The sequence below is a fragment of the Orbicella franksi genome, chromosome 5 (assembly GCF_964199315.1).
Source record: "Orbicella franksi chromosome 5, jaOrbFran1.1, whole genome shotgun sequence".
In the NCBI taxonomy this organism is placed as follows: Eukaryota; Metazoa; Cnidaria; class Anthozoa; order Scleractinia; family Merulinidae; genus Orbicella; species Orbicella franksi.
Genome location: NC_138149.1, coordinates 12,193,433 through 12,216,238, shown reverse-complemented (window position 1 = coordinate 12,216,238; position 22,806 = coordinate 12,193,433). Strand labels below are relative to the sequence as shown.

Genomic DNA, 22,806 nt, shown 5'->3' with positions numbered 1-22,806 from the left:
TTTTGTGGTCACTCAGCCAAAACGCCCTCTTTGTCTGACATTATTTCCTTTGATATAAACGTAGGGTGTTACTGAGATGTCTACAAGGGCTGTCTGTAGAAACCCAGAGAAATAATTAAATTTAAAAAAATTTCCCTATCGTTGATATTTTCTATCAGCCCTAAGCCTTTTTCACCGTCCAGGTATGTATATATTTTTTTCTTTCTTTGTCAGTTTAGTTTGGAGTAAAGGACGTTCTTAATTCTCAATTTGCGTTGACAGCAGAAATTGCGTAGGTTTTCAAGCATCTGGTGAGAACTCTATGCTGGTCAGCAAGCGCAGCTCAAGCAGTTAACCTCGCTCGTACATAGGCATACTTCAAATTGAAACTCTGCTTCTTTGGTTGTTTTGGATAAGGCAGGTAACTTACGGGAAACATTTTAGAGGTAGTGTCTTGATCGTCAATCCTCGTTGAAACTCACTGTTGCCTCTGTGCAAAGTTGGTTTTCTGCAAATTCCCCACTCCCTCACCCTACACTTTAATTCACCTCTGGCTAGCTGTTATGCCTCTCCTAACTCTCCCCTCCAGCAGTTTGGCGGTATAGCTGGTTTTCACATGACGTCACCAAAATTCGAACTACAAGACCTATTGATCTTCCTGAGATTTTACTTAAATGATGTATAAGAGCAGCTGAAAACTAACATCCATCCAAATTTTCGCTCCGAATGGGTTCTTGGTTTTGTAATACACTACGCTTGAGTTTCTAAGCTTTTGCGTGACGCGGCATTTACATGACGGCCTAGGGAGCTGTCATGATGGTTGAAAAAAGTGACTTATTTCGGGGAACTTGGCTATCTGAACAGTTCATGTCTTAGAAAAAGTATTATTTTAATGTTTTAGAGTTCCTCGAGGGATAAATTCACGCTTTTGTAACAAAACTCATGATCAGCGACAGATGTTTCTGTTGGTTTCCGACCGCCATGATGGTGCCCATACGGATGGGCACCAGCATGGCGTTTCATACAAATCTCTATAAATTTGGGTAAAAAATTTCTCCGCATATCTCGCATAAGAAAAATTGCTGTGACTAGAATTTTGGCGAGAGTCTTTGCATATTTACTTTCTTTCATTTCCCAGATTCTGGACTTTATCTATTGACCGGTTTTGATATTTATTTTGATCTATTTTGAATTGCGTGACACTGAAAACCAGCAATTGTTGGCCGCGCGGGGCGTGGTGCGACCTACCTGAAATATAGATGAAAATAGAAACATAACTTATAACAAGAACGGTGCTTGGCCGCAAGGGGAGCGACGAATTACTATTTTTGTCGCAGTTGCACGTTTTTGGGCGGAGTTATTCTTTGTTTGTTCGAATTTGCCAAGTGCATGTTTGTGCGTTACTATTATGTCGTAATCATTTGTTCATAATCTTCATCCAGTGCGCGAGTGGCCTTCAAGTTGGTCTGGACGCAGCCTCTGGACACTGGAACATATTAACCACTTTTAAATGCCATTACCGTCCAACAAATGTAACCATGTAGCTCGACATGCAAGGTTTAAAAAAAAGGCTTAAGTACAAATTCACAACGTCTTGCTCGGCGCTCTTCCCTGTGACATTCGATCGAATCACGCGCGTTCAAGCTCATCATAAATTATTATTCATGACGTAATATAAAACTCTGTATTAAAAATCAGAACTTTATGACGTAATTTCCAGCTGGCAGTTACTAAGATCTTTAACGTCCTTCTCCAGAGGAGGCCAAACTACCACCATCTACTGGATTCGCGTCTGTAATGATAAGCTTGTTGGGAAAATGGATTTACGCTCCAGAGGACAACATAAATTCAAGCCAGGAATGCTTCATTGTCGAGTCCGAGGAGGGAGATTGGCTGCTGGTTGATGTAGAACTGACAGACGAAGACACAGTAATCTTGAACGATTATGTGATCGTGGATGAGCGCATTTTCCGGCGCAAGATTGGTGAAGTAAAACCTTTATCGATTGAGGAAGCCAGTGAGGGGAATATCAAAAAATCTCAAAAATACTTCCACGGTAAAATGATCTCTCGCGTACTTCCAAGAAAGATGGTGCAACCTTATAAGATCGTGCGGCCCTTGAAGTATAAGATTCCCGCGGGCGAGTTGTGGGATACGGAGCGATTACAGCAGAAGAATTCCTGGTTAGAAATGTTGTCTATGAAAGTACCGCGACCTCTTGGCACGTTGGGAAATATTCCAACTTTGCGCTTTAAAGTTAAAAGGTAAATATCACCCGTATCCCCTCCCACGGGTTTCAACTTACCTTCCCCCTCCACGGCTACTGAAACTCAATAATATTTAGAAAACACCTTATAAGAAAGCGTGTCCTAAATTAAAAAGGCACTTCTATTTAACAATTAGATTATGAGCTCGAGATTGTGTGTGCCCTCGTCAACTATTCAACAATTAGATTATGAGCTCGAGTCAACTGTCACGCATAGAAATCGAGAGCGAATAATCTAATTGTCTTAGTATAAATCTACTAGTCGTTCAAAACTTTATCTAAATCCTCTTCACTGACACTGAGAAACGCCAAGAAGCGGCCGTCATTTTGTTAGCAAGGGCACACTGCTACGCTACTCACTATCTATCACAGAATAGATAGTGAGTAGCGTAGCCAATACTAATACGCGATAGAAACCTCGAGGTCATAATTTAATTGTTTTAGTATAGAACTACCAGTTAAAAAGTTAAAACTTTATCTGAATCCCCTTCACAGACACTTTGAAAGGGCAAAGAAGCAGCCTCCATTTTGCTAACAACCACACACAACAGAATAGATAGCGAGTAGCATAGCCAGTAATGAGCGTCATTCGTGAAGAACCCTATTAAATTCACAACAATAGTCATGTCATTTCATGTCCTATTCAGTCTTGATTTACCAAGCGTGCAAGGAATGCAAATGATAAGGAGTGAGCCGACCATCAAGTCAGTAAACCCACAGCCCAAGCATGTGTTCGTGGACGACCTATGCAGGTCTGTCGTCCAATTCGAGCCTTCACCTGTGAAAAAGCTGTTGTGGGACCTTGCTAACATCAAACGGAAACGAGCTTTTGAGTTTGTGGCGGGAATTGACGGAGACTCTGGGAAACTACCAGTGTGCATGACTCTGAGCGATGATCACGTGTACGACTTGGTAAAGCTGTCAATCAGGAAAAGACGCAAGTTCAACGCAGTCGCGAAAACCACTCAGTCGCAGGAGTCAGCCATTGTTGATCAAGCTTGTCTTGAGCCCACGCACACCCCCGAGCCTCTGCTAGCATTAGAATGGCACACAGGACAACCAGAGGAGTGGCCAGCGGAATTTCAAGCAGATGAATCGGACGAGGTCGACGACAAGTGGTTTACAAGGCCCGCTATCTCTGCGATCAGCGACATCTGTGAAAGGACTTCTCAGCTGACCACACAGCTGCGACACCAGGTACCAAGAGCCGCAATGTTCCTGTGGGCGCAGATTCTGCAGCTGTTGTCCTGTAGTAAAAACCTCCTTTCTGTGGAAAACTCCGAAGATCAAGGACGTCGTAGTGCGCTATTTCGTGAACCTCTACGGGGCTGTTACTTGAGTGTCTGCTGCAGGGACTTCAGCGAGGAAAGAAGCCGCGCTTTGGCGGAGAAAAAGACCAAACGACAAGACACCAAGAAAAACTTGAGACGCGCACATGGGGCGCTCACTCAAAAGTACCACGACAGCACCAACAGAAAGAGGGCAATGGATTCTAAGCGGTTCCATCGAGGTTGCGGAAGAAAAGGGTGCTAGTTTCTCTGGTCTGTTACGAGAAACTGCTCCTACTGTCCTCGCCGAAAACTCTGTCGCACTATGGCCACGCGTCTCTAGCTTAACGTTTCCAACCCTGAAGAAACGCTGAACGCCATCATCCAATAAATCTTTCCTAAACTGACCTTATCAGCATTCTCTGCTCTGCAATCTCACCTTCGTTTCCAATTTAGCTGCAAACCGTGAATAGAAAAATCAAACTGTCGTCGAAAACTAACAAACTTTTATAGACGCGCTTTAGCCATAGCAGCACTCTAAGCGGAAACACGCCCTCTGATCACACACGTGTTGACTTTACACAACCTTTGTTGTCGCAGACACGTGTGTACGCAGTTCTCAACAAATTCGTATATCATCCAAACCAAACGTTTCTAACATCTAATGCAGCTAATCAAAGTGCTATTTCCATTAGACGCGATAAAGCCCTCTTGACAAGATTACTGTCTTCGAGTTATCTCCATCGCCGAACAAATGAAAATAAAGAAATAAACCCACGACAAATTATCGAAGTCTCTCATATCTATTAAATTCGTTATATTCTCCCCAGAACCCATGGGAAATGCGAACTCCGTCTCAAACACGGCGCGCATTTAAAAAGCGCGCCAACTGTAATTCTTCTCCATCTTTGCAAACATCAACAATACATGTTCCTTTTGAACGCATCAAATGTTTTCCGTCCGCACTACGCCGAAGGTTTCGAAAACGCAACAATTACCGGCGATTTTGGATTTGTGTCTGAAATCTCGGGCAGGAGGATATGATTAGCGCGATGTCATAGTTTTCGAAAAGCTCCGTTTTCAAAATGTTTTCCGTCCACACGAAAACGCAAAGTCGGCGTTTTCAAATTTCTCCGGTTTGAAGAGCGTTTTTGAACAGCTCCGTTTTCGTGACGGATTAGTGTAGACAGTAGGCCTAACCGTAGAAATAACTGATTTCTCCGGCGAAGTGTTGACGGGGCATAACTTTATGACCTCTTTTCTGTTAAAAATTTTCAGTATAGTAAACAAACAAACCAGTTAAAAAAGAAAAAAAATCTACCACATTTTTTCCATGGTGTACACTCTATTTATATCTAATCGTACCTTTTCGGTACTCTTCAGTGGCATCCCAGGAGAGTTTGGTCAAGCCATGGTTCGTATTTTGGCGAGACGTAGTCGAGCCAAAATACCCATGGCGAGACCAAACGAGTCTGATATACCACTGAAGAGTACCGAAAAGGTACGATTAGGTATTTACCGTACCCAAATTGGGCCAAGTGACCATGATGTCGTAGCCATGTCAAGTCAATGACTTGGTATCGCAAGATATCAGGAGAGTAGACACGGCTTCTGATTAGCTAATTGCGAATTTGGGTACGGTAATTGAATTGACCGTAGCACTACTGGCCCGAAACTTATTGTTCCACTGGAGTCGTAAAATTTAATGACGACATTTTAAGCAAAACCTGCAATAAAACAGGTTACCGATGTGGTGAGTTTAAGGCCACTTATACAAGAAGACTTTTCACGTTTGGTTTCTTTAGGCTCTGAATTTACCATCTTATTGTTGATTAAGAGACAAACTGGATATTCTCAATTTCATAAACAATTGCTTTACAAAAAAAAAAAAAAAGAGAGAGAGAAAAATAGTATACTATTCCACTGTTTTTATTTATTGCCTCCCAGATTCTCCATCATCAATTTCAGCTACATGCACAGACTGTAACAGCACTAGCACTTTATGGCAGAGATAAACATCTCTATATCGCGAGTAGAACGTAAATTTCTTCATCAGATGGTTTGTTCGACAGGAGAGTTCAATTGTTCATGTCTGTTACAGACGATGTCCAAACCCCGGTGCAAACTTTCACATTCTTATTTACGCTTCATCTTTGTTTCCTCGCGCTTCAAGTAGCCGAAGCAATCTCTCTTCTTCCTCTTGAAGGATGTCCAGCTGAATTTCGTAGCTTTGTAATTTTTCGTCAATGATTGAGCTGTGAGTTCTGGTTGTGAGAAGCCGATATGCCCACTCTTGCCAGCCCTACACGAATTATAACAATGATGATGGAATAAGTATGAGCGGGGCAGGCCAATTTAAAAATACTTCAAGGCTGAAAATACTAAACGATTCTTCTTGAACACGGTGAATAAATGACAAACTACGTATATATAAACAATAGCCTCCATTTGGCGAGAAAATATGCTTGGATATTTGTTCTTGGATATTATTTACCTGTACTCCTTAAAGGTCACGGTTTTCCTCGAGCCTGGCTCTCGGAAAACTGAGAGCTTTGAGGAACAGATAATGTCCAAGGAGTACATTTTCACGCTAAAAAGAGGCTATTGTGTTTATTGTCCTTCACATGTAGTTCTGAAAATTGCGGAGTAGCTGGGGCATATTCAGTCACATGACGCGTCAAGACCAATCTCGCGTGAGCGAAAATATTTGATGGATTATAATCAGGGAAATTCGTAAGTGTTCGGGTAATATTCGGGAAATCTTTCAAAAATGTCCGGGAATCTTCGGAATTTGTACCTCCTCGTAAACCTTAGCGTTAGCCACAAGTTCTGGGTAATGATATCTGATTGCTTCATCTAAAATCCATTGCTGGCACTTGTAAGCAGACCACTGACCTGAAAATGAAATGTTCTGAATTATTCATCTTTTTCAGCCAATGAAATAGACTGAAGCAGTTGAATATCAAGTTTTGAATCTCCTACTTTTAAAAAAGACAAAGATGCACCATTTGCTCAACCTTTTGTTCAGATCCAGCCCAGAACTAAGGGTGCGTTCCTTTGGGGTGATCTGGATCAGGATCAGTGATCCAAGACTCAGATCATGGTGCATCAAAGGAAGTGATGAATCCACTCCGGTCACGGATTCATCTATTCCTTTGATGTAACACGATCCAGAGTAATCTTGGATCACTGATCCTGATCCAGATCACCTCAAAGGAACGCACCCTTAGTTCTAGGCTGGATCTGAACAAAAGGTTGAGCAAATGGTGCATCTTTGTCATTTTTAAAAGTGGGAGATTCAAAACTTGTTATAAACGCTTCAGTCTATTTCATTGGCTATTTCATTCATTTGTGAATTTGTCATTGCATGAAACTGACACAAGGTTACAATGCCACATAGTCAAAAACGCTAAGATTACAACCTTATTCAGCCATAAACAGCTGCTTTCCAATATGGGAAATTACAAGTGTTGTAACCTTTGTGTCCTTTTTTCTATCTTGTGAACTGGTTAATGTATGTTTTTAAAGGTGTAGTTCAATCTTAAGTTCTACATTACAGTATAATTATTTCTTACATACCAAAGCGACAAGTTTGCATCCGTTCAGTATGTTTCGTACCATTTGAACTTACATGTACAATTAGACACTCACCAACTACACCCAATGCTGCACCTTGTAATGCTGTACTGATGACCACACTGAAACCTCTCCCTTTTGAAAATAAGACCAAATAATTAAATTGGCAAAGTGTAAATGTTCCTGCTAAATTAATTAAAAGATCAATTGATTGATCAATCAATCAATCAATCAATCAACCAATCAATAATTGTTAATTAATTAAGATAACTCTGCTGAGGAAAAATTAACAAAATCTGATCACTTGAGACAGATCATAACCAGGCTACATGTACCATTTACTTTTTGAGTATGTGTCTTTTTTAGCCTTCTACTGTGTGAGCCAAGTTTTTGCAGGAGTTTCGTGGATTAGCATTTTTTGATTTTGTTGGTACTAATTTTTCTGACCGTAAAGACTGGTTTTTCTTGCTGGCTATTAATGTTTGCGATTTTCAGGATGTCGCAATTAATTTGAATTAATTACAACATTTTCATTTTTTTTTCTTATTCAATTACATGCAATCAACAAGTGAAACAATATGTGCACAGATGTGAAACATGGTATTTTTTCACAACTCAGGTTGTGACTTTGGTGTGAAGGTCACTGGTGGTAACATCTGATTTGACTGCATTGCAAGGGAAAATATGACATGGTCATTGGTGCTAGAGGGAAATGACAAAGTTCTGTCTGCAAAAGGGTGTGACATAACAAGTCTGTTCACTCTTACTGTATGCATTTATCTCCCAGGGAAATTTTACCTTCAGATCTACATGTAAGACAAAGAGTGTACAATAATCATAAAATCATTAAAAAGAGAGGGTGACCTGGTAAGAATGATTTTTCGAGCCGATTTGTGGTTTTGATCAACCAGTACCTTTTCCTGCACAGAATGCTGCTGTTCCTGAATAGCTTTTGGCATCATGCCTTATGTAATGCAATCAATCAACCATAACAATGAAAAAGCAGTCACCAGGTAAAATGTTATTAATATAAAAATTACTACAAGAAGCTATGATATTAAACATTTCTGTAACTTACATAAGGTACATGCAAGCAAGAATCCGGTAGCAGCACCGCTAATAGCACTTGCTTGCATGCCAGTCATGGCCTCTTGTCTCGTTGTTATGGTGTTGTTTCCCTGAAGCTCATCCAATGTTCTTCTCCATTCATGAGCCTTTGATGAGATGAGTAAATTGTCCCTAACAACTGATGATTTGATAAATAAAAAAAATAAATAAATAAAAATAAAAAAAAATTCATTTGGCAGCACTTTTTTAATGGAGTTTCTTTTTATGATATCAAAATCCAGTCTACATTAATTTTAAGACTTCCTCCCTCCACACAGCCTCACACTTCAGTAAATTCAGTCTTCTAGTGTTTAAGTAACTAGCAGTAATCAAAGATCATGAGTGCGTTCGACACCGTCACTTTCATATATATATACCTTAAATGACTTAACTAGCTGACTTTCAACCTCTCTCTATTGCAAAAATCAACATTTTTCAAGAACAACCGAGGTTGTACAGAGACAGATATACATGTAGTGTCAAAGTCCATGCCAGTGAAGATGTCCCCTGTATAGACTACGATGGCCAATTTGTTGTTCAAAACATTGCGTGATGGCGCCAGTTTCATAGATTCGCAAAGTAGTAGGCCTTCAAAATTTCATGTTTTGACGTAAACTCAGCATGAATTCAAAACATAAACAACAATTTTAAAGCTCCCTTTTGATTTGCGTTCATGAAAATCTTCTCGTTTGCCCAAAGGGAAATTCGATTTGGTTTGCACAATTTCATAATTCAGGCTCTGCGTATATGCCAAGTTTTGTTTGCTATTAATTTTTTAATTTACTTTCAATGACCTGAGACTAAAGGGGACCAGAACAACATAATCATTTATGTTCATGTAAAATAAATAAACTCTTATTCACTAAGCCGTTTAATTAGCTGACCATTCTTTCTAGGTGTTTGTTTACATACCAACATTCTCTAGTTAAATGTACGGCTTCTGTTTCCATTCATTTAACCCGCTTTAACAAGCTAGACAACTCAGTATGATGGTGCTATAACCGCGAATCATGGCCATCTGCCGAGCTACACAACTTGGTAAGTTAAAGTAATATATTTTGCGCACAGAAATCAAAGCCAGAAAAGTGAAAGGATACATTTTCTCCACCGATTTATTATGCACAAAGCAGGATTGGTTTTTGGTCAAAGACAAGGTGGTAGACAACAGGCAGCCGAATGGCGTCTTTGTGTTTGTCCCAAAAGTCATATACATTTCGTGAAGACATCGATAAATCTTAGCTATAAGGTCATTTAACGCCATACATGTAACTCTAACTTCAAACTTCAAATACACAACTTGCCGGTAACAGCAGATGAACACATGGAGACGTGACGAACACATGGAGACGCGACAAGAATGGACATGATAATAAAGTGTATTATTGTTTGTCTCATGATGTAGTCACTTGAGATGTAGATCGCGACGTTTCGACTGCTTACTGCTAGTCTTCTTCAGGCGATAAGGTCGACTGATTGCACGGTATCATTTATATCACAAAGGTCGGCTGTGATTGGTGCATTTCGATCCTCCTATTGTTCCATTATTCCGACGAGTAGCTGTTCCCTCAGTGGTCCGCTGTTGTACCGTTCTCCTGTTGTTGTTGTTGTTGTTACACTTTATTATTGCACCTACCACGATGAATAACAATAACCTTTTCCTCGAAAATGGACATGATGTCATTCGCCCTTGAAGAATTTTTTTGGGGGGCCAAATTGGTGTCCCCCTATAGATTGATAGATACACAGGTCTCAAATTTTTATGCATTACGCGATTAGAACTGCGTTCTGTCGAACGCAATAAAAGTACATTTAAAGTTAGCATTCTGATATGGGACACACTGCTTATACTATGAATAATGCTGATCAATCTTTCGTGGCATTACAATTGCTATAACTACTGGTTCTCAAACTAGACATGATGGCAGTACCATTGGAGGGCCTCTAAACAGAATTTTGCTAGGTTACAGATAGCTCAGTGGTCGGCTCCAGGACACAATACAGTAACTCTGACTGACACCCACTTATCAGTCATTTTATTAAAATCCCAGAGTGATGCAATTAATTAAGTTTATATACAATATATGCAGTGCAACTACAGTGTACATGGTAGACTCACCAAAAAATATGCCAGAAATGGCAAAAACACCTGAACCAGCAGACAGAGTAAAGACAACTGGGTGCTGTCTCCTCATCATCCCATAAGTGAAGCCAATACTTGCACCAGCCAAACCTGGGAAAGGAAATAGTGGTTATTTCAATCTACAATGTAGGTCCAGGGGTGACGTGACAGACATCGGTTATACCACGCATAACATTGTAGGTAAATATGGGCATGAAATCCTGATATCACATGAAATTCCAAGGTAACCTGCGATCATACCCTCCCTCCCTTATATTCAGTCCAAAAAAAAAAAAAAAAAGCCTGATCGCAGGTTAATTCCAAGGGTACTCAGCCATCAATCATACATGTAATTACAGAGAAAAAAAGACATAAATCAACATACCGGAAACAGCAGCATAACCAAGCAACCTTTGAGCTCTTTCTGAATCACGGCGTACTGTGTTCAGTAAAAGACTTCCCCCAGATCCAATGACAACTTGAATTTAACGAAAGAAAATCGATCGATCAACACAAATTGAAGCTGATCTAGATGATAGTTCATAGGGATTCCTGATTTCTCTTCCTACCTGCCCAGGCCACATTCTTGGCGAACTGACTTATTCTTTGACCGTTAAAAGTCATGTTCCTCGTTTAAATTCAACTTAACCTGAAAATATCTTTTCGACGATCTTTCCCATGATCTTCGATTTCGCCGCCATGTTTCAATTGAGCCTCCATAATCATGGGCGGCGGTTTTCGAACTGCACTATGTAAGGTTCACCGGTATATCCACTTAAGTGAGAGGGACAAAATGGCGGCAGTTTCTGATGGGAATGACAAATCGTTGGAAGATGTTGATTATGACTTGCAAAGACATTTAAAAGGAGTCAACACACGGACGCCTGACCTTTCTACATTGGCGCAAAAGGGAGATGAAAAGGTAATGTTAGTTTAATTTCTGGATGCGCGAAATAATGCTGAAGAATCAACAACAACAATATGAAAAACTTATATTTCACCCCAGAGTTAGAAATTTCTTTTGTTTGCCAGAGTAATCTAAAGCTTTCAGATCACTGTAAACTTATTTCTGAGTACTTTCAAAGTTAACGTAAGCTTGAGCTCTGGAATACGTTTAAGCTTACATGTACAGGAAAGGACAGACAAGGTACTCAAAGAAAGTGTTCATGACAATTTTAAAATATATTTTTACTGTGGCGTTATTAATAAGTTCTCCCGCTTCTTCAGCTTGTTGAACAGTTTCTGACCGAAGATGTCCAAATCGGCGGAGGAGTGGATGAAAAGCTTCAAAGTCAGTTATATATTGGTAGGTATCAGGGAGATTGGTGAGATTACACAATTATATGTAGTAATCTATATGTACAATTGTATTGATAAACTCGCGAATTTTCTTTTTTTGGCAATATCACAGCAAAACTGGGCTGTGTAGTGACCAGTGGTGGTTTTAAGACTTAAAAGCAGCAGCAGCAGCAGCAGTAGCCGCAACAACAACAGCAACAATAACAACAGTAACAACCAAAAAAAAAAAAAAAACAACAGAAACAACAACAACAACAATAGCAACATCTTTATTTCTCAATACAAATATATTTACAGTTATATAAGCTCAGAGTATTTAAGTTCAGGACGGGTTGTTCAAATAATGTATTTACCTCATTCTAATCTCGATCGAGGCTAAATGAGCTGATTCTCAGGGAATTAAATGAAATGGGCATTGGATGGTTTTCAGTAGGGTTAGCCTCCATCCTAGTTATGTCTAACAATGTAATTGGAGGACAGGAGAGATCAAGGCTCATTGGTGACTATTATTCAGCTTTGCTTCCTCTATATTATGATATACCAAAAATTGTTGGTCAACTGGGATATTTTCATTCATTCATTATCTTATTCCTGGCCAAAATCCTCAGGCACTAAAACTTTTAGTGTTTTTATTGTGCATATTTTCATCCCCAGGCTTGAAAAGTGTTGGAATACACCTCCTTGGGGTGATTCATCTTAAGTTAAGCTATGAAATTGACTCGCCATATTACTTCTACAGCTACATTGTATATATAATACTGTACACTCACTCCTTAATACCCACTATAAACTTCAATTGTGTCCAAGTCATAAGGGGAATGAATTAAATGAATGTTATACAAGTCATGTACTCTTTGTCTATGATGACCGAATTTAGTGTTATATATGTACCTGTTTTCATTGTTTCTAGCATGTTTCTGGGGCTTTCATGATGTAGTGAAAACTCTTCTGGACAAAGGGGCAGGTATGGTACTGTTAACTGTACTGAACAGTTAAACTGGCAGAGTTATTCTTAAATGTACATTTGACATCAAGCTATCAAATTAGTCTCAGCTTTAAAACTACATTACTTGTGTCATAATCATAATCATAATCATAATCACTATATCATTTTTTTGAGGATTATTAAATTATTATCAAAGTAGTGTCAATGATCTGTTTTAAAGCCAACCTGACAACAAATCATACACCAATGCAAAGCTTTTTAATTATTATTAAAGCTTAAAGATAAAAACTATTTCGCTCCAGTCATATCTAACCACAGGTAAGAAGGCAGGCACAGTGGCCTAGCTAGAAACCCAAAATGTCTTGTGTTATTTCCAGCTAATTTAGCAGATATCAAACTCAACTACACAAGCAAGTACTGCACTGCAGTGTGTACATTTTATATCAATGACAAGAGGCATTCTGCAAAACTGTGTGAGGCTTTATCAAATGAATATTCCCATTGGTTACTTTGCAATTGCTCTGTCAATTTTGCCTATCAAAAATTCATCCATGTATACATGTATTTACCTGATTGTACGTTACAAGTACGTCAAAGGCTATAATTTTGTGGGAGATCTTTTGCCAAAAATGGAAATACCTCATGTCTATTTTTTTGTCAATAAGCAGTGGTGCCCTTTTCGACAGTGTGTCTTTCTAAAGATATATATTTGTGGCACAAATGTATCCTTGGTTCAAATTCAACGTTTTGTGTGTTTCACACTCAGGTATCACCTGAATGCAATTTGCTATAAACAAAAAAAAAAAAAAGGAAATTGCACGATATTGAACCAAGGAAAAGGTTCTAAAGAAATTCTGGGTTCTAGTAAAACAATGTTTTGTGATTATTCTTAGCTGTACATGGACACCCCAATGATGTGAGTATGATACCCAAGTGCACAGAATAGTCCTTTACTGGCTCCAGAGACGCATGTACGTGTGCGCATACCTTAATTTGTGTTGATTCCTTTTTTTCTATCTTTTTAGACATCAATACACAGAACAAAGATACTCTCTGGACACCACTGCATGCTGCAACATTTCAGGAGCATGGAAAAGTATGATAAATAATTATTTTGTAGTTTAATTACAAGTACATACATGCTATATTATTGTCAAAGCTCTTTCAATCAGTATTAGTGAACAGTGGTGAGAACTCTGCTCAAAGAGCTTGTAAACTTAACACAGGCCTGCATTTGATTTTGCAATTAACTGTGCAACATTTGGGATGATGAATGGTGCAATCTGAGACTTGTTAAGACACTGAGGTTCTTACATAATACAAGGTTAAAAATCTGAGACTACGACCAATAAATTAATGCATCACAGAGAAATATATAAAAATGAGACATTGGGACTTCCAATGGTGAAAATCGATCAACAGTCCTCAAGAATCCTTGATATATGTCATAAAGTTATCAAGAACATATTGTCTCAGGGATATTATCAAGGACCTTGGTCTTGAAAGATCCTCAAATATCCTTGCAAGATCTTTAAGGATACATGTACATGTAGATCTCTAACAATTTTCATGATAATCATTGCCACAATCATCAAAAATCTTGACAAAGATCCTCCATCGACCATGATCTCCAGAGATCTTAACTTCAACGATTTAGATCAAAGATCTTGCCAGCTAAAGTTCTCTGAAGATCATGGTTCAAGATCTTAACTAGACTATACAAGACCTTTTATTAAAGGATCTTTGCAAAATGATATTTAGAATGTCTACAAAGGATCTTGTAAGATCTATAGATGCATAACGTCTATAGGTTTAAATTCCCCCAGGGTCATCACAGATGATTCTGTTTCAAAAGTTTCTAAGGTGTACAATTGTCTAGATACAGTTGTATACAGTCATGTACAGCTGTATGTGTTTTTCCAAAGGCAGCTCCTCTCACTGGCAACCTATCCCCTAGAGAGGGTTGCCAATTAATTGTTGTGTAACAAGTTAATACTCTTTAGGTCACAATTATCTCTGACTGAGTTACAATTGCAAATAAACTCTAATAATTAAAAGTATTACTAATTACTGACATTAAAAAATAATAAATACAATTATGAAAGAGTAGTCAAGAAAAGATCTACGTATGATCATCCTTTTAATTTTATAAACAGAACTTGAATCCCAAATTGCATACTACGTACGTGTACACTGTAGTTTAGCATGTACATGTATGGCCAGCAATTTCCATAAACAAGGTTTCACTGATTTTGTGACTCAATTATGTAGATTGTGATGCTTCTTTTGGAGAGAAATGCACAACCAGAACTACCTGATAGTGAAGGAAGGTAAACTGTGTATGCATCTATTGACTGAATAGATTTCCTTTGACTCAAATCTTTAATAACGGAGGCTTTCGACGAACAATTAAGAATAAAAATCAGTGATAATAATTTCGAAATGACATTTCGATGATTTGTTCATCATTTTCAAATTCTGAATGTTAGATTCCTATAAGTTCTTTATATATTGAGAATGTGTGTGAAAGTCTTGTTGCATGCATTCCACATTGTAGAGCTTTTAATCACATGCAACCAGACTTTACACGCATTCTCAATATATAAAGAACTTATAGGAATCTGACTTTTAGAATTTGAAAATGATGAACGAGTCATTGAAACATCATTTGAAATTATTATCGCTGATTTATATTTGTAATCAAAACTTTCTAAGTGAATGTTGTCACTGCTAAAATGTACACAAAATATTTTAGCACAGTCATGTACATGACAGAATGGGATGCTATGTCTCTTAAATTGTCTTCAACATCACATAATTTGTAATTATTACACACACCAAACATGTTCATGTGCATGCTGCTTGCACTGTTATGTAAGATGATTACTGTAATAGACGGACTGCAGACTGTGAACTGCACGGCATTATCACGGCTAGAAGTGTACACATGGAAACACATGGATACTGTTACACGTACTGTAATTGAAATAAATTCACAATTTATAGAGAATTTTACTGTCAGCTTATTTAAAATATAGCAGCTGCAGTGCATTTCATATCACAGCTAAAATTACTTACTAGAAATAATTATGTGAGAAAAACCGACTCTGTGACTAATCACTTTCATTTTGGTACAATTTTATCTCACAAAGGATATGCAGCTTGTATACAATTTGGTACTTCTATCATAGCTACAGCATATACATGTACATGTATAAACAATTTATCATTAAAAACTGGATCATTGCATGATGCAATTCGAGAGTTTTCATTGGCTTTGCTATCATGGGTTATAAGCCAATATTATACCATACTCTACAAATATGGTGAGCGTAGGTATTGGCTATCTACCTACTAATCTATCTATTCTAATGTTTTAGGAGTGCAAAGGATTTTGCTTCAGCCTCTGACAAAGTTTGGCCACACTTTGCAGGTACAAGTGTATTAAGACTCTAAATATGCATGTACACTGTAGTATATTCCAGCAGTATATAAATTTCTACGGGCGACATTATGTACTTGCACCGGCATAGCTACATGCACTATACTTTAAAATTAGTGTGAATATCCAACGTCCCAGTAGCAGTGTCTTAAAATTATTTTTTTGCGTGTTACGATTTCAGCTCTTAGTTGCCCCAGGACATCCAAACAGGAACTTATAGAAAAGGGAATAATTAAAAAGGTAACTAAAGATTCTGAGAAAAGTTATGCTGAAGACATGACTTGTCTCAAACTTTCAAGACAATCATCTTTTTAAGTGATACCTAACTTGAAACAAAATACCGTAATCACCGGTAGATGAGCCGCACTCGCCACTGAAACTAGTTCAAAGATTTCTTTTAACGTACCTTCCTTATTTAACCCATTGAGTCCTGGAGCTTTTTGCCAAAAACGCAGTTTTTGGACATTTTGGAGATTTTCAGGCTGGATATGGGCCAAATTAGTTCCAATCTACTCAAAAAGGCATTTGCAACATGACAGCATGTCCTTCTTTCCAGTAGCATCGCGTTTTAAGACATTTTTGCTCGGGCATGCGCAGAAATCAAAATTTTGATTTAAGCTTTTCGATTCGTTTACTTTTTTTTTTTGGCCTTTCCTCTTTCTCCTTTCTTTTCTTTTTGCTGCAGTGATTGACCTTCTACTGGGCTTGCTTCCAGTTCAAAACATTCTGAGAAAGCATCATCGAGACGGGTAATTCTTGCTATGGAGTAGCCACGTGTAGTGGCAGAAAATTTTGCTCTGAGTTTTTCACTCAACTTTTTGAGCATTTCTGTGCATATCTTAGGCTCCATTGGGCCGATCACTCTGATCTGGGTATCATTGGAAAGATCTTTTTCTCCTGCAGAAGTTGAGCATAGATGATGCCAATTTTTAACAGTCAAAGGTGATGATGTCAGAAGTGGAAGAAAGGCCAAGGCTCGTCACGGCCGGTTACGGCCGGCACAGGAGTCAATGGGTTAATAGCGTTTAACAGCAAGAAATGTACCAGGTTTACGCTTATTAACAAGAACAGCTATTTTGAGAAATGATCAATGCGTACTCTGATATTATTGATTTTCAGAAGTTCTTTTTAGTTTGCTTTTAAGCTTAATACATACTTATAAATTCTCGACAATTAGTGTTAATTTAATATGCACATTTATGGCACATTGTTCAGATGTCCTTGCAAATAAGCCGCATTCCCGATTTTTAAGGAAAATTTTGAGTAAAAAGGTACGACTTACCCGCCGGTGTTTACGGTAACTGTTAATCAGACTCAAGCTGATTATTTGGTCGTCATTTATTTCATTAACTACAATATGTTTCCTTATTTATTTTACAGTATTTTCTTTTTTACCAATCTTTCTATGCTTTTTTTGATGCGTGTCCAATAATGTTGACTAGATCTTACCGAAAAAGAGAAAATTAATGCTGATTTGTACAAATTTGCGTGAATGGGTGATTTCGTACACTACCCCATCTGACAACAGTATCTCACAAGTGACAGTGACCTATTGAAAGCTTCTCTATTAACAATTTTGATTTGTTTGGATTGATTACAACCTGCCAAGAAGAGTTGTTGATGTTACAGGAAAGATGACATAAACCCAAAGGTCCCTTACCATGAAATCCTGGGTGCGGCCCAGCACTAATAAGCTTACCGGTATATGAAAAAAGTAAGTTTTTTCAGTCGTCCAAAGGCAATAGTTAAATACCTGTGGCACCCGGGTGCATCTAGAGCACAGCCCTGCTTTGGATTGGACTACATGGACCTTTGCTTATATGTTTTTGGGAATTGCAGCTGGAGGACCCGTCCAGAGTTGGTTCAGCAGGAAGGCCTGGATCAGGTCCCAAAGCAAGAATGGTAAGGATCCTTTTAAAATAGTGGATATACGACTTTGCTTAGAGAAGGCATCATGCTGATTGTAGATACGAACTGACCCCAAACATTTAAAGAGCTTGTCAAACGTAGTAACTGATGAATTTTTTAGCTCTTAGGGTGTGATATTCACGGCGATATTGTCTTTTGAAAGTGAGTCCATTCATTCTTTGTAAAATTTTGAGTTTTAAACCGTTCATATTCCTTGGGAGAGCTAATATATAAGGGTCATTCCACGATCGTATTGTCGTCACAGATATACATGCACGTTACTTGGTCAAGTTAAAAAGGATCTATGCCACTTTTTATATCGGGCTTAGACACAAGCCATGAGAGAAAAAAAAAATGCTTCACATTTTAGGGACGTTACGTAACGACCATGGTATTATTTTTCGCAGTTGCACATTTCTCGGAAGAAATATAAAACGAAAATAAACTGTACTTTGGTTTCCAATGGAGAACTTTGGTTAAACTAAACATCTGATGTTACATTTGAGATTTACTAAACTCAGTTGGTTTAATTGTGGCTAAAAGATTAATGCATCCGTTATACCTATATAGGAGCTTTTATAACATAACTAAAGCAAGGCGCGCGCTCTGATTGGTTAATTTAGCGTCTACTATTTGCCCATGGGTGTACGCTGCTGACGTGTGTGCTAATGTTCACAAAGCAAATCTTTTGACAGACATTGTTTCCAAAGTAATGGCCGACGTCTTTCTCCCAGAAATGCGAAACTGTCTTCACAGTTGTGTGAAGATGAAACTTTATCGAGTTACTGGTGTGCAGTCGGTTGTCATGAATGAATTTTCGCGCGCTTGTTTTCTCTTGTCATGTAAGACTACATTTTTTTGTGATGTAGCTCAATAAAAGGACTTCTGTTGTTCCAATGTTTCAATGTTATGTTACCATTTGTTAATTAGTAGTCGCTTACTTTGGGTACCCTCCTCAGTAGTACATGATGCAATCCGCACTTAGTCATGATATTTTTTGAAACTGCAGTCCTTGCATTTTGGCTATGCTCTTAAACTCCTAAATGAGTTTATTTTAAAAATGGTCTTTTTCTTCGTTCTCATGTGGAATGGACCATAAAGTGAACTGCTTAAGGGAGATTAATCTGTAAAGAGCTTTTAGCTTGTTTTTGTAAGGTTTCGACTTCAGAAGTCGTGCTTTCATTGTTTTCCTGTAATTCCTATCTTTCCATTTCTCCTGTAGGCGGCTTTCTCTCGGCCAGGTTCAGCTTATGTTCTGCAGTCGGACCCTTTTTCTAAGCGGCGCAGCAATCAAGAGAGCTCTGAGTTTCCTCTTGGTAGGACATTTGCTTTGTTTATTTAATTCTCCATAGTTTAAAACTGAATGCTTCCCGGTAACACCATGTTCATTCACGACTTTGAACAGTTTCGTTAAGGTTTCTCTACCATGGAGGAGCAAATTTCCAGAGACTGATTGAAGTTGTTCAAAGTGTTTCGTTTACGATACAGTTCCTTACTCCTTGTCGGTTTTTAATTTTGAGATGGCTGCAATCTGCTACATTATTTGTAAGTAACGTTGAGATTTGAAATCAGCGATGAAATCTAACTACTATACGGTTCTGTCGCGGGAAAAAAAAAAAAAAAAAAGAACTGAAGCGAGATTAAGTAATGTTCGTCACAGTAATGTTGTCAACATGTATTAAAGTTATATGGCTAAAAAGTATTTTACCTGTATTGAAACAGGTAGTTGTTTCAATCTATAGTCAGTTTTACATAGATTGAAACACTCATTGATTAGAAGAACTCGAAAGAGATGTTGAAAAGTTCGTGGGTTTTCTCACTCTCCCAAACATCCAACTTGTACGGAACAGGGAAAAGTAAAACAAATTCAAACACCATTGAGTCTTGGAAAACTCAAGACGGCTGTGAAAATGTCTACTCATTTGCAACAGACGTTCTCTGGAAACAAGGACTTTGATTCTTTTCTTTTTCGGGATTTTATATATAGCTGATTATTATTATTACTATTTTACTATTATTATTTTAATGAGAGGACGCGGTAACTGGCGTGTGCTGCCTCACTGCATGCTTTTGCTCTGAAACCGCTGCGTAAAATAATATGTACTTATTGGCTCGACCGTACGTCCTGACCTCGAGCCAAATATTTTCCCGCCCGGCACGTCACCTTACTCAGTCAATAGGCATTTTATCATATGACCACTTAGTGTTGAAAATTTTGAAAATTCTGTTTGAACCTGAATAGACCTTTTTCTTTTGGGCGGTTTGTTTTCCCATTACAGACCACATGATATTCTCTAAAGAATTGTTCTTTCATCCATCTAAAATTATTCATATGCACACGACTGTTTGAAAATCTGAAAGGAAGAATTCTCAAGAGTATCAATACATGGTCTGAAATGGAGCCACAAACCGCCCAGTCGAAAAAGGTCTATAGGACGCGATTACGTGACATCAGACGGCCGCGCGCGGAACAACTACAGAAAAGATTCTACAATAAAATCTTGTCATTTGTTTCTTCGTGTCGAACTAGAAACTCACAATTCATCGAAAAAAACGACTCATTTTCTCATTTTTGTTTTTAAATGTATGTCCACAATTATAATTCATGCTAAAAAGCCAACAGAAAGTTGACGTAAAGCTGTCAAAAATATGTCAAAACCATAAAAAACTTGGCGAGTGACAAAAGTTCGCTTCACTCTTCACTGAAACTGTCCACAAATATTCTTCATCTGAAGACTCAAGAAAATGTCGGCGTCGTTTCAAGCTTTTTGTCGACCTCTTGGATTCTCTTGACCAAGGGAGAACCAGCAACTGAATATTAGACACCGGTGTTGGCTCCCACAAACAGAGCCTGGGGTTGCTGACTTTGCTGGCTTTGCTGTGTAGTGGAAATTGTACCACAGGCAGCCCAAGCTCTCTCTATGAACCACACAAGCAACACAATATGGCATCGAATTATAGGGGTTTATATGGGATTTTCTACAAGATATCCGTGGAGGTACTAACGACATGCGAGTTTTATTGTCTGGATGGACTGTACAGTAATGAACTTGTGTTTGTACACAGTTTTGTCTCTTCAATTTAACCTACTGTACACAAGGTACGTTTGTGATTTCTCTGGTTTAACCAACTTCTCCCAGAGGCTCTGGAAACTCGAAGAAAACATTTATATCGTACTTTGTTTTCTTCACGTTGCCGGTTTTCTTGCTTTTGACCCACGATGAATTCTTGATGCTTTCCACTAGAAGAAGTTTCGCCTCGAGACTGTTTGCTTATTCCAAAGGTAAATTATCGGACAGTTCTGAATCCGGAAAAGTTGTTTTCTTGAGCGCCTATTTGCTTGTTGTTGGCTTCTGAGAAAGTTGTGAACCTCTTCATTTGTGAGGAGTGTTGACTTCTTTTCTGTGCTTTCGGAGTGAGTTGGCGACTGAGGTAGTTCTGCATGGGACAGTTCGCCTGGATAGTAAAATTCGCTCTCAGAATGTTCACTTTCATCACTCATTTTGAAGAGAACAAAATTTTGCAGCAACAAAATTGTTTTTGTCATAAACTCGCATCGATTTGGCCGTTCGCGTTCCTTGTAGAGCCGTACGCAGTTCTAGTAGGGCCGTGCGCATTTCTAGAAGCGTCGTACGCGTTTTTCCGGCCCTATCACTGCGACGCGTACGGCCCTCATACGGGATCTTTTTTTCTTATGGTTTTTTAAGGAAATTGCGCGCGGGGCCGTACGGGTCATATTATAAAGGCACGTACGGGCTGCCAAAACCTGTTTCACAGACTAGATTACTACATGTACAGTGTAGTTGTCCATAACAAAACTACCTCATTTTAGACTCTTTCATTCGATCAGCAGGTCGGAGCCAAAACTATCGCACAGCAGTTGATATTTAGATTGATTTTCAATTTTTCTTTGTCAGGTGGACCTGCTGGCGGCGATATTTTAGCGGGAACGACGAGCGCACGAGATCTTGTGGAGCATGGGGGAAAGCCAGGATTCTCTGTGTGGCGCACATGAAGTCTCCTCTTACGCCTACAGTTACGTTTTGGGGCGTTTATTTATACATTTCAAATGTTCAACATAACGACACACTTCTTTTTAAATCTGCATGACAAAGTGAATGACACATTTTGACAATAATTATTATTAATGCAGTCAATAGTTTGTATTCGTCATTAAATCAGTGACATATATAAGTGTTGGCAATTTTACAGATTTCTCATTCTTGCAACACATTTTGTTTATGATGTCATTGGAATAAATGCCCATAAATTGCTTATTCTCTAGAACATTTTCTTCTTTTTCACCCATTTTCTACCGAAGCGTATTAAGTTTCCCTTTTCTGTAGTGCTAGTTCATTCCACGCATTTGTTCGTTTTTCGGTCTTTTTCTCAGCCCATTTGTTTCTTAATATCCGCATTAAAAAATAAAAAAATAAAATAAAAGATTTCTACAAAGCCACATGCCCTACAGGCCTTGTTTTTGTTGGTCGCTCACACCATCTAAAACTAGCCAGGGTAAAATCACTATTAATGTAATTATTTTCCAAACAAGTGACAATGCACAAGAAAACCAAAGGGGGTGGAAGGTGTGAAATAAATGTTCCTCGCGCGTTGAGGCAAAATGTCCGACCTCTGAGTCGAAATATTCTTCCAGCTCCATATTGATATGATGTTTGCTGTGTGAATTATCTCCGAATAATCTTTACCACTCTTCACATTGCTTACACTTCTCTTCCACTGACCTATATTCTCTACGTCCCCTACTTTGACGGCTTTCTCCTCGCGAACACCCACTCTTACACTAAAACCTTTAGTTTTACACCTACACGCTGTGGCTTTCTAGGCGAATAAGGATTTTAATGGTACAAGTACTTAACTGTATTTGTATAGGTGATC

General features: G+C 38.5%; 3 protein-coding genes across 3 annotated transcripts; 2 read left to right on the top strand and 1 right to left on the bottom strand.

The window, feature by feature from the left end:
* The first annotated feature begins 814 nt into the window (after nucleotides 1-814).
* LOC145486292 (uncharacterized) lies at nucleotides 815-4,761 on the top strand. Its single transcript, XM_081464932.1, has 2 exons — nucleotides 815-2,243; nucleotides 2,893-4,761. Exons 1-2 carry the CDS (start codon nucleotides 1,777-1,779, stop codon nucleotides 3,776-3,778), a joined length of 1,353 nt encoding a protein of 450 aa, XP_081321058.1. The 5' UTR covers nucleotides 815-1,776; the 3' UTR covers nucleotides 3,779-4,761.
* Nucleotides 4,762-4,857: 96 nt separating this feature from the next.
* Nucleotides 4,858-10,970, bottom strand: LOC145486311 (uncharacterized). The gene is made up of 7 exons (XM_081464950.1): nucleotides 10,885-10,970; nucleotides 10,701-10,793; nucleotides 10,313-10,426; nucleotides 8,168-8,335; nucleotides 7,165-7,224; nucleotides 6,311-6,408; nucleotides 4,858-5,815 (listed from the first exon to the last, which is right to left on the bottom strand). Exons 1-7 carry the CDS (start codon nucleotides 10,937-10,939, stop codon nucleotides 5,654-5,656), a joined length of 750 nt encoding a protein of 249 aa, XP_081321076.1. The 5' UTR covers nucleotides 10,940-10,970; the 3' UTR covers nucleotides 4,858-5,653.
* A 56-nt stretch (nucleotides 10,971-11,026) lies between these two features.
* LOC145486308 (putative ankyrin repeat-containing protein TP_0502) lies at nucleotides 11,027-22,796 on the top strand. Its single transcript, XM_081464949.1, has 10 exons — nucleotides 11,027-11,237; nucleotides 11,543-11,621; nucleotides 12,525-12,578; nucleotides 13,586-13,656; nucleotides 14,832-14,890; nucleotides 15,941-15,993; nucleotides 16,184-16,242; nucleotides 17,842-17,904; nucleotides 19,133-19,226; nucleotides 21,828-22,796. Exons 1-10 carry the CDS (start codon nucleotides 11,040-11,042, stop codon nucleotides 21,923-21,925), a joined length of 828 nt encoding a protein of 275 aa, XP_081321075.1. The 5' UTR covers nucleotides 11,027-11,039; the 3' UTR covers nucleotides 21,926-22,796.
* Nucleotides 22,797-22,806: the final 10 nt, after the last annotated feature.

What these genes read in the sequence shown, in the direction of transcription:
- LOC145486292 (XM_081464932.1), top strand. Translation starts at nt 1,777, where the DNA reads ATGATAAGCTTGTTGGGAAAATGGATTTACGCTCCAGAGGACAACATA. An exon ending in TTGCGCTTTAAAGTTAAAAG is followed by an intron (nt 2,244 to 2,892) that starts GTAAATATCACC and finishes TGTCCTATTCAG; the next exon opens with TCTTGATTTACCAAGCGTGC.
- LOC145486311 (XM_081464950.1), bottom strand. Translation starts at nt 10,939, where the DNA reads ATGACTTTTAACGGTCAAAGAATAAGTCAGTTCGCCAAGAATGTGGCC. An exon ending in TGGTTATGCTGCTGTTTCCG is followed by an intron (nt 10,427 to 10,700) that starts GTATGTTGATTT and finishes TTCCTTTCCCAG; the next exon opens with GTTTGGCTGGTGCAAGTATT. An exon ending in CATTTCTGGCATATTTTTTG is followed by an intron (nt 8,336 to 10,312) that starts GTGAGTCTACCA and finishes TCAAATCATCAG; the next exon opens with TTGTTAGGGACAATTTACTC.
- LOC145486308 (XM_081464949.1), top strand. Translation starts at nt 11,040, where the DNA reads ATGGGCGGCGGTTTTCGAACTGCACTATGTAAGGTTCACCGGTATATC. An exon ending in CGCAAAAGGGAGATGAAAAG is followed by an intron (nt 11,238 to 11,542) that starts GTAATGTTAGTT and finishes CCGCTTCTTCAG; the next exon opens with CTTGTTGAACAGTTTCTGAC. An exon ending in GAGCTCTGAGTTTCCTCTTG is followed by an intron (nt 19,227 to 21,827) that starts GTAGGACATTTG and finishes TTTCTTTGTCAG; the next exon opens with GTGGACCTGCTGGCGGCGAT.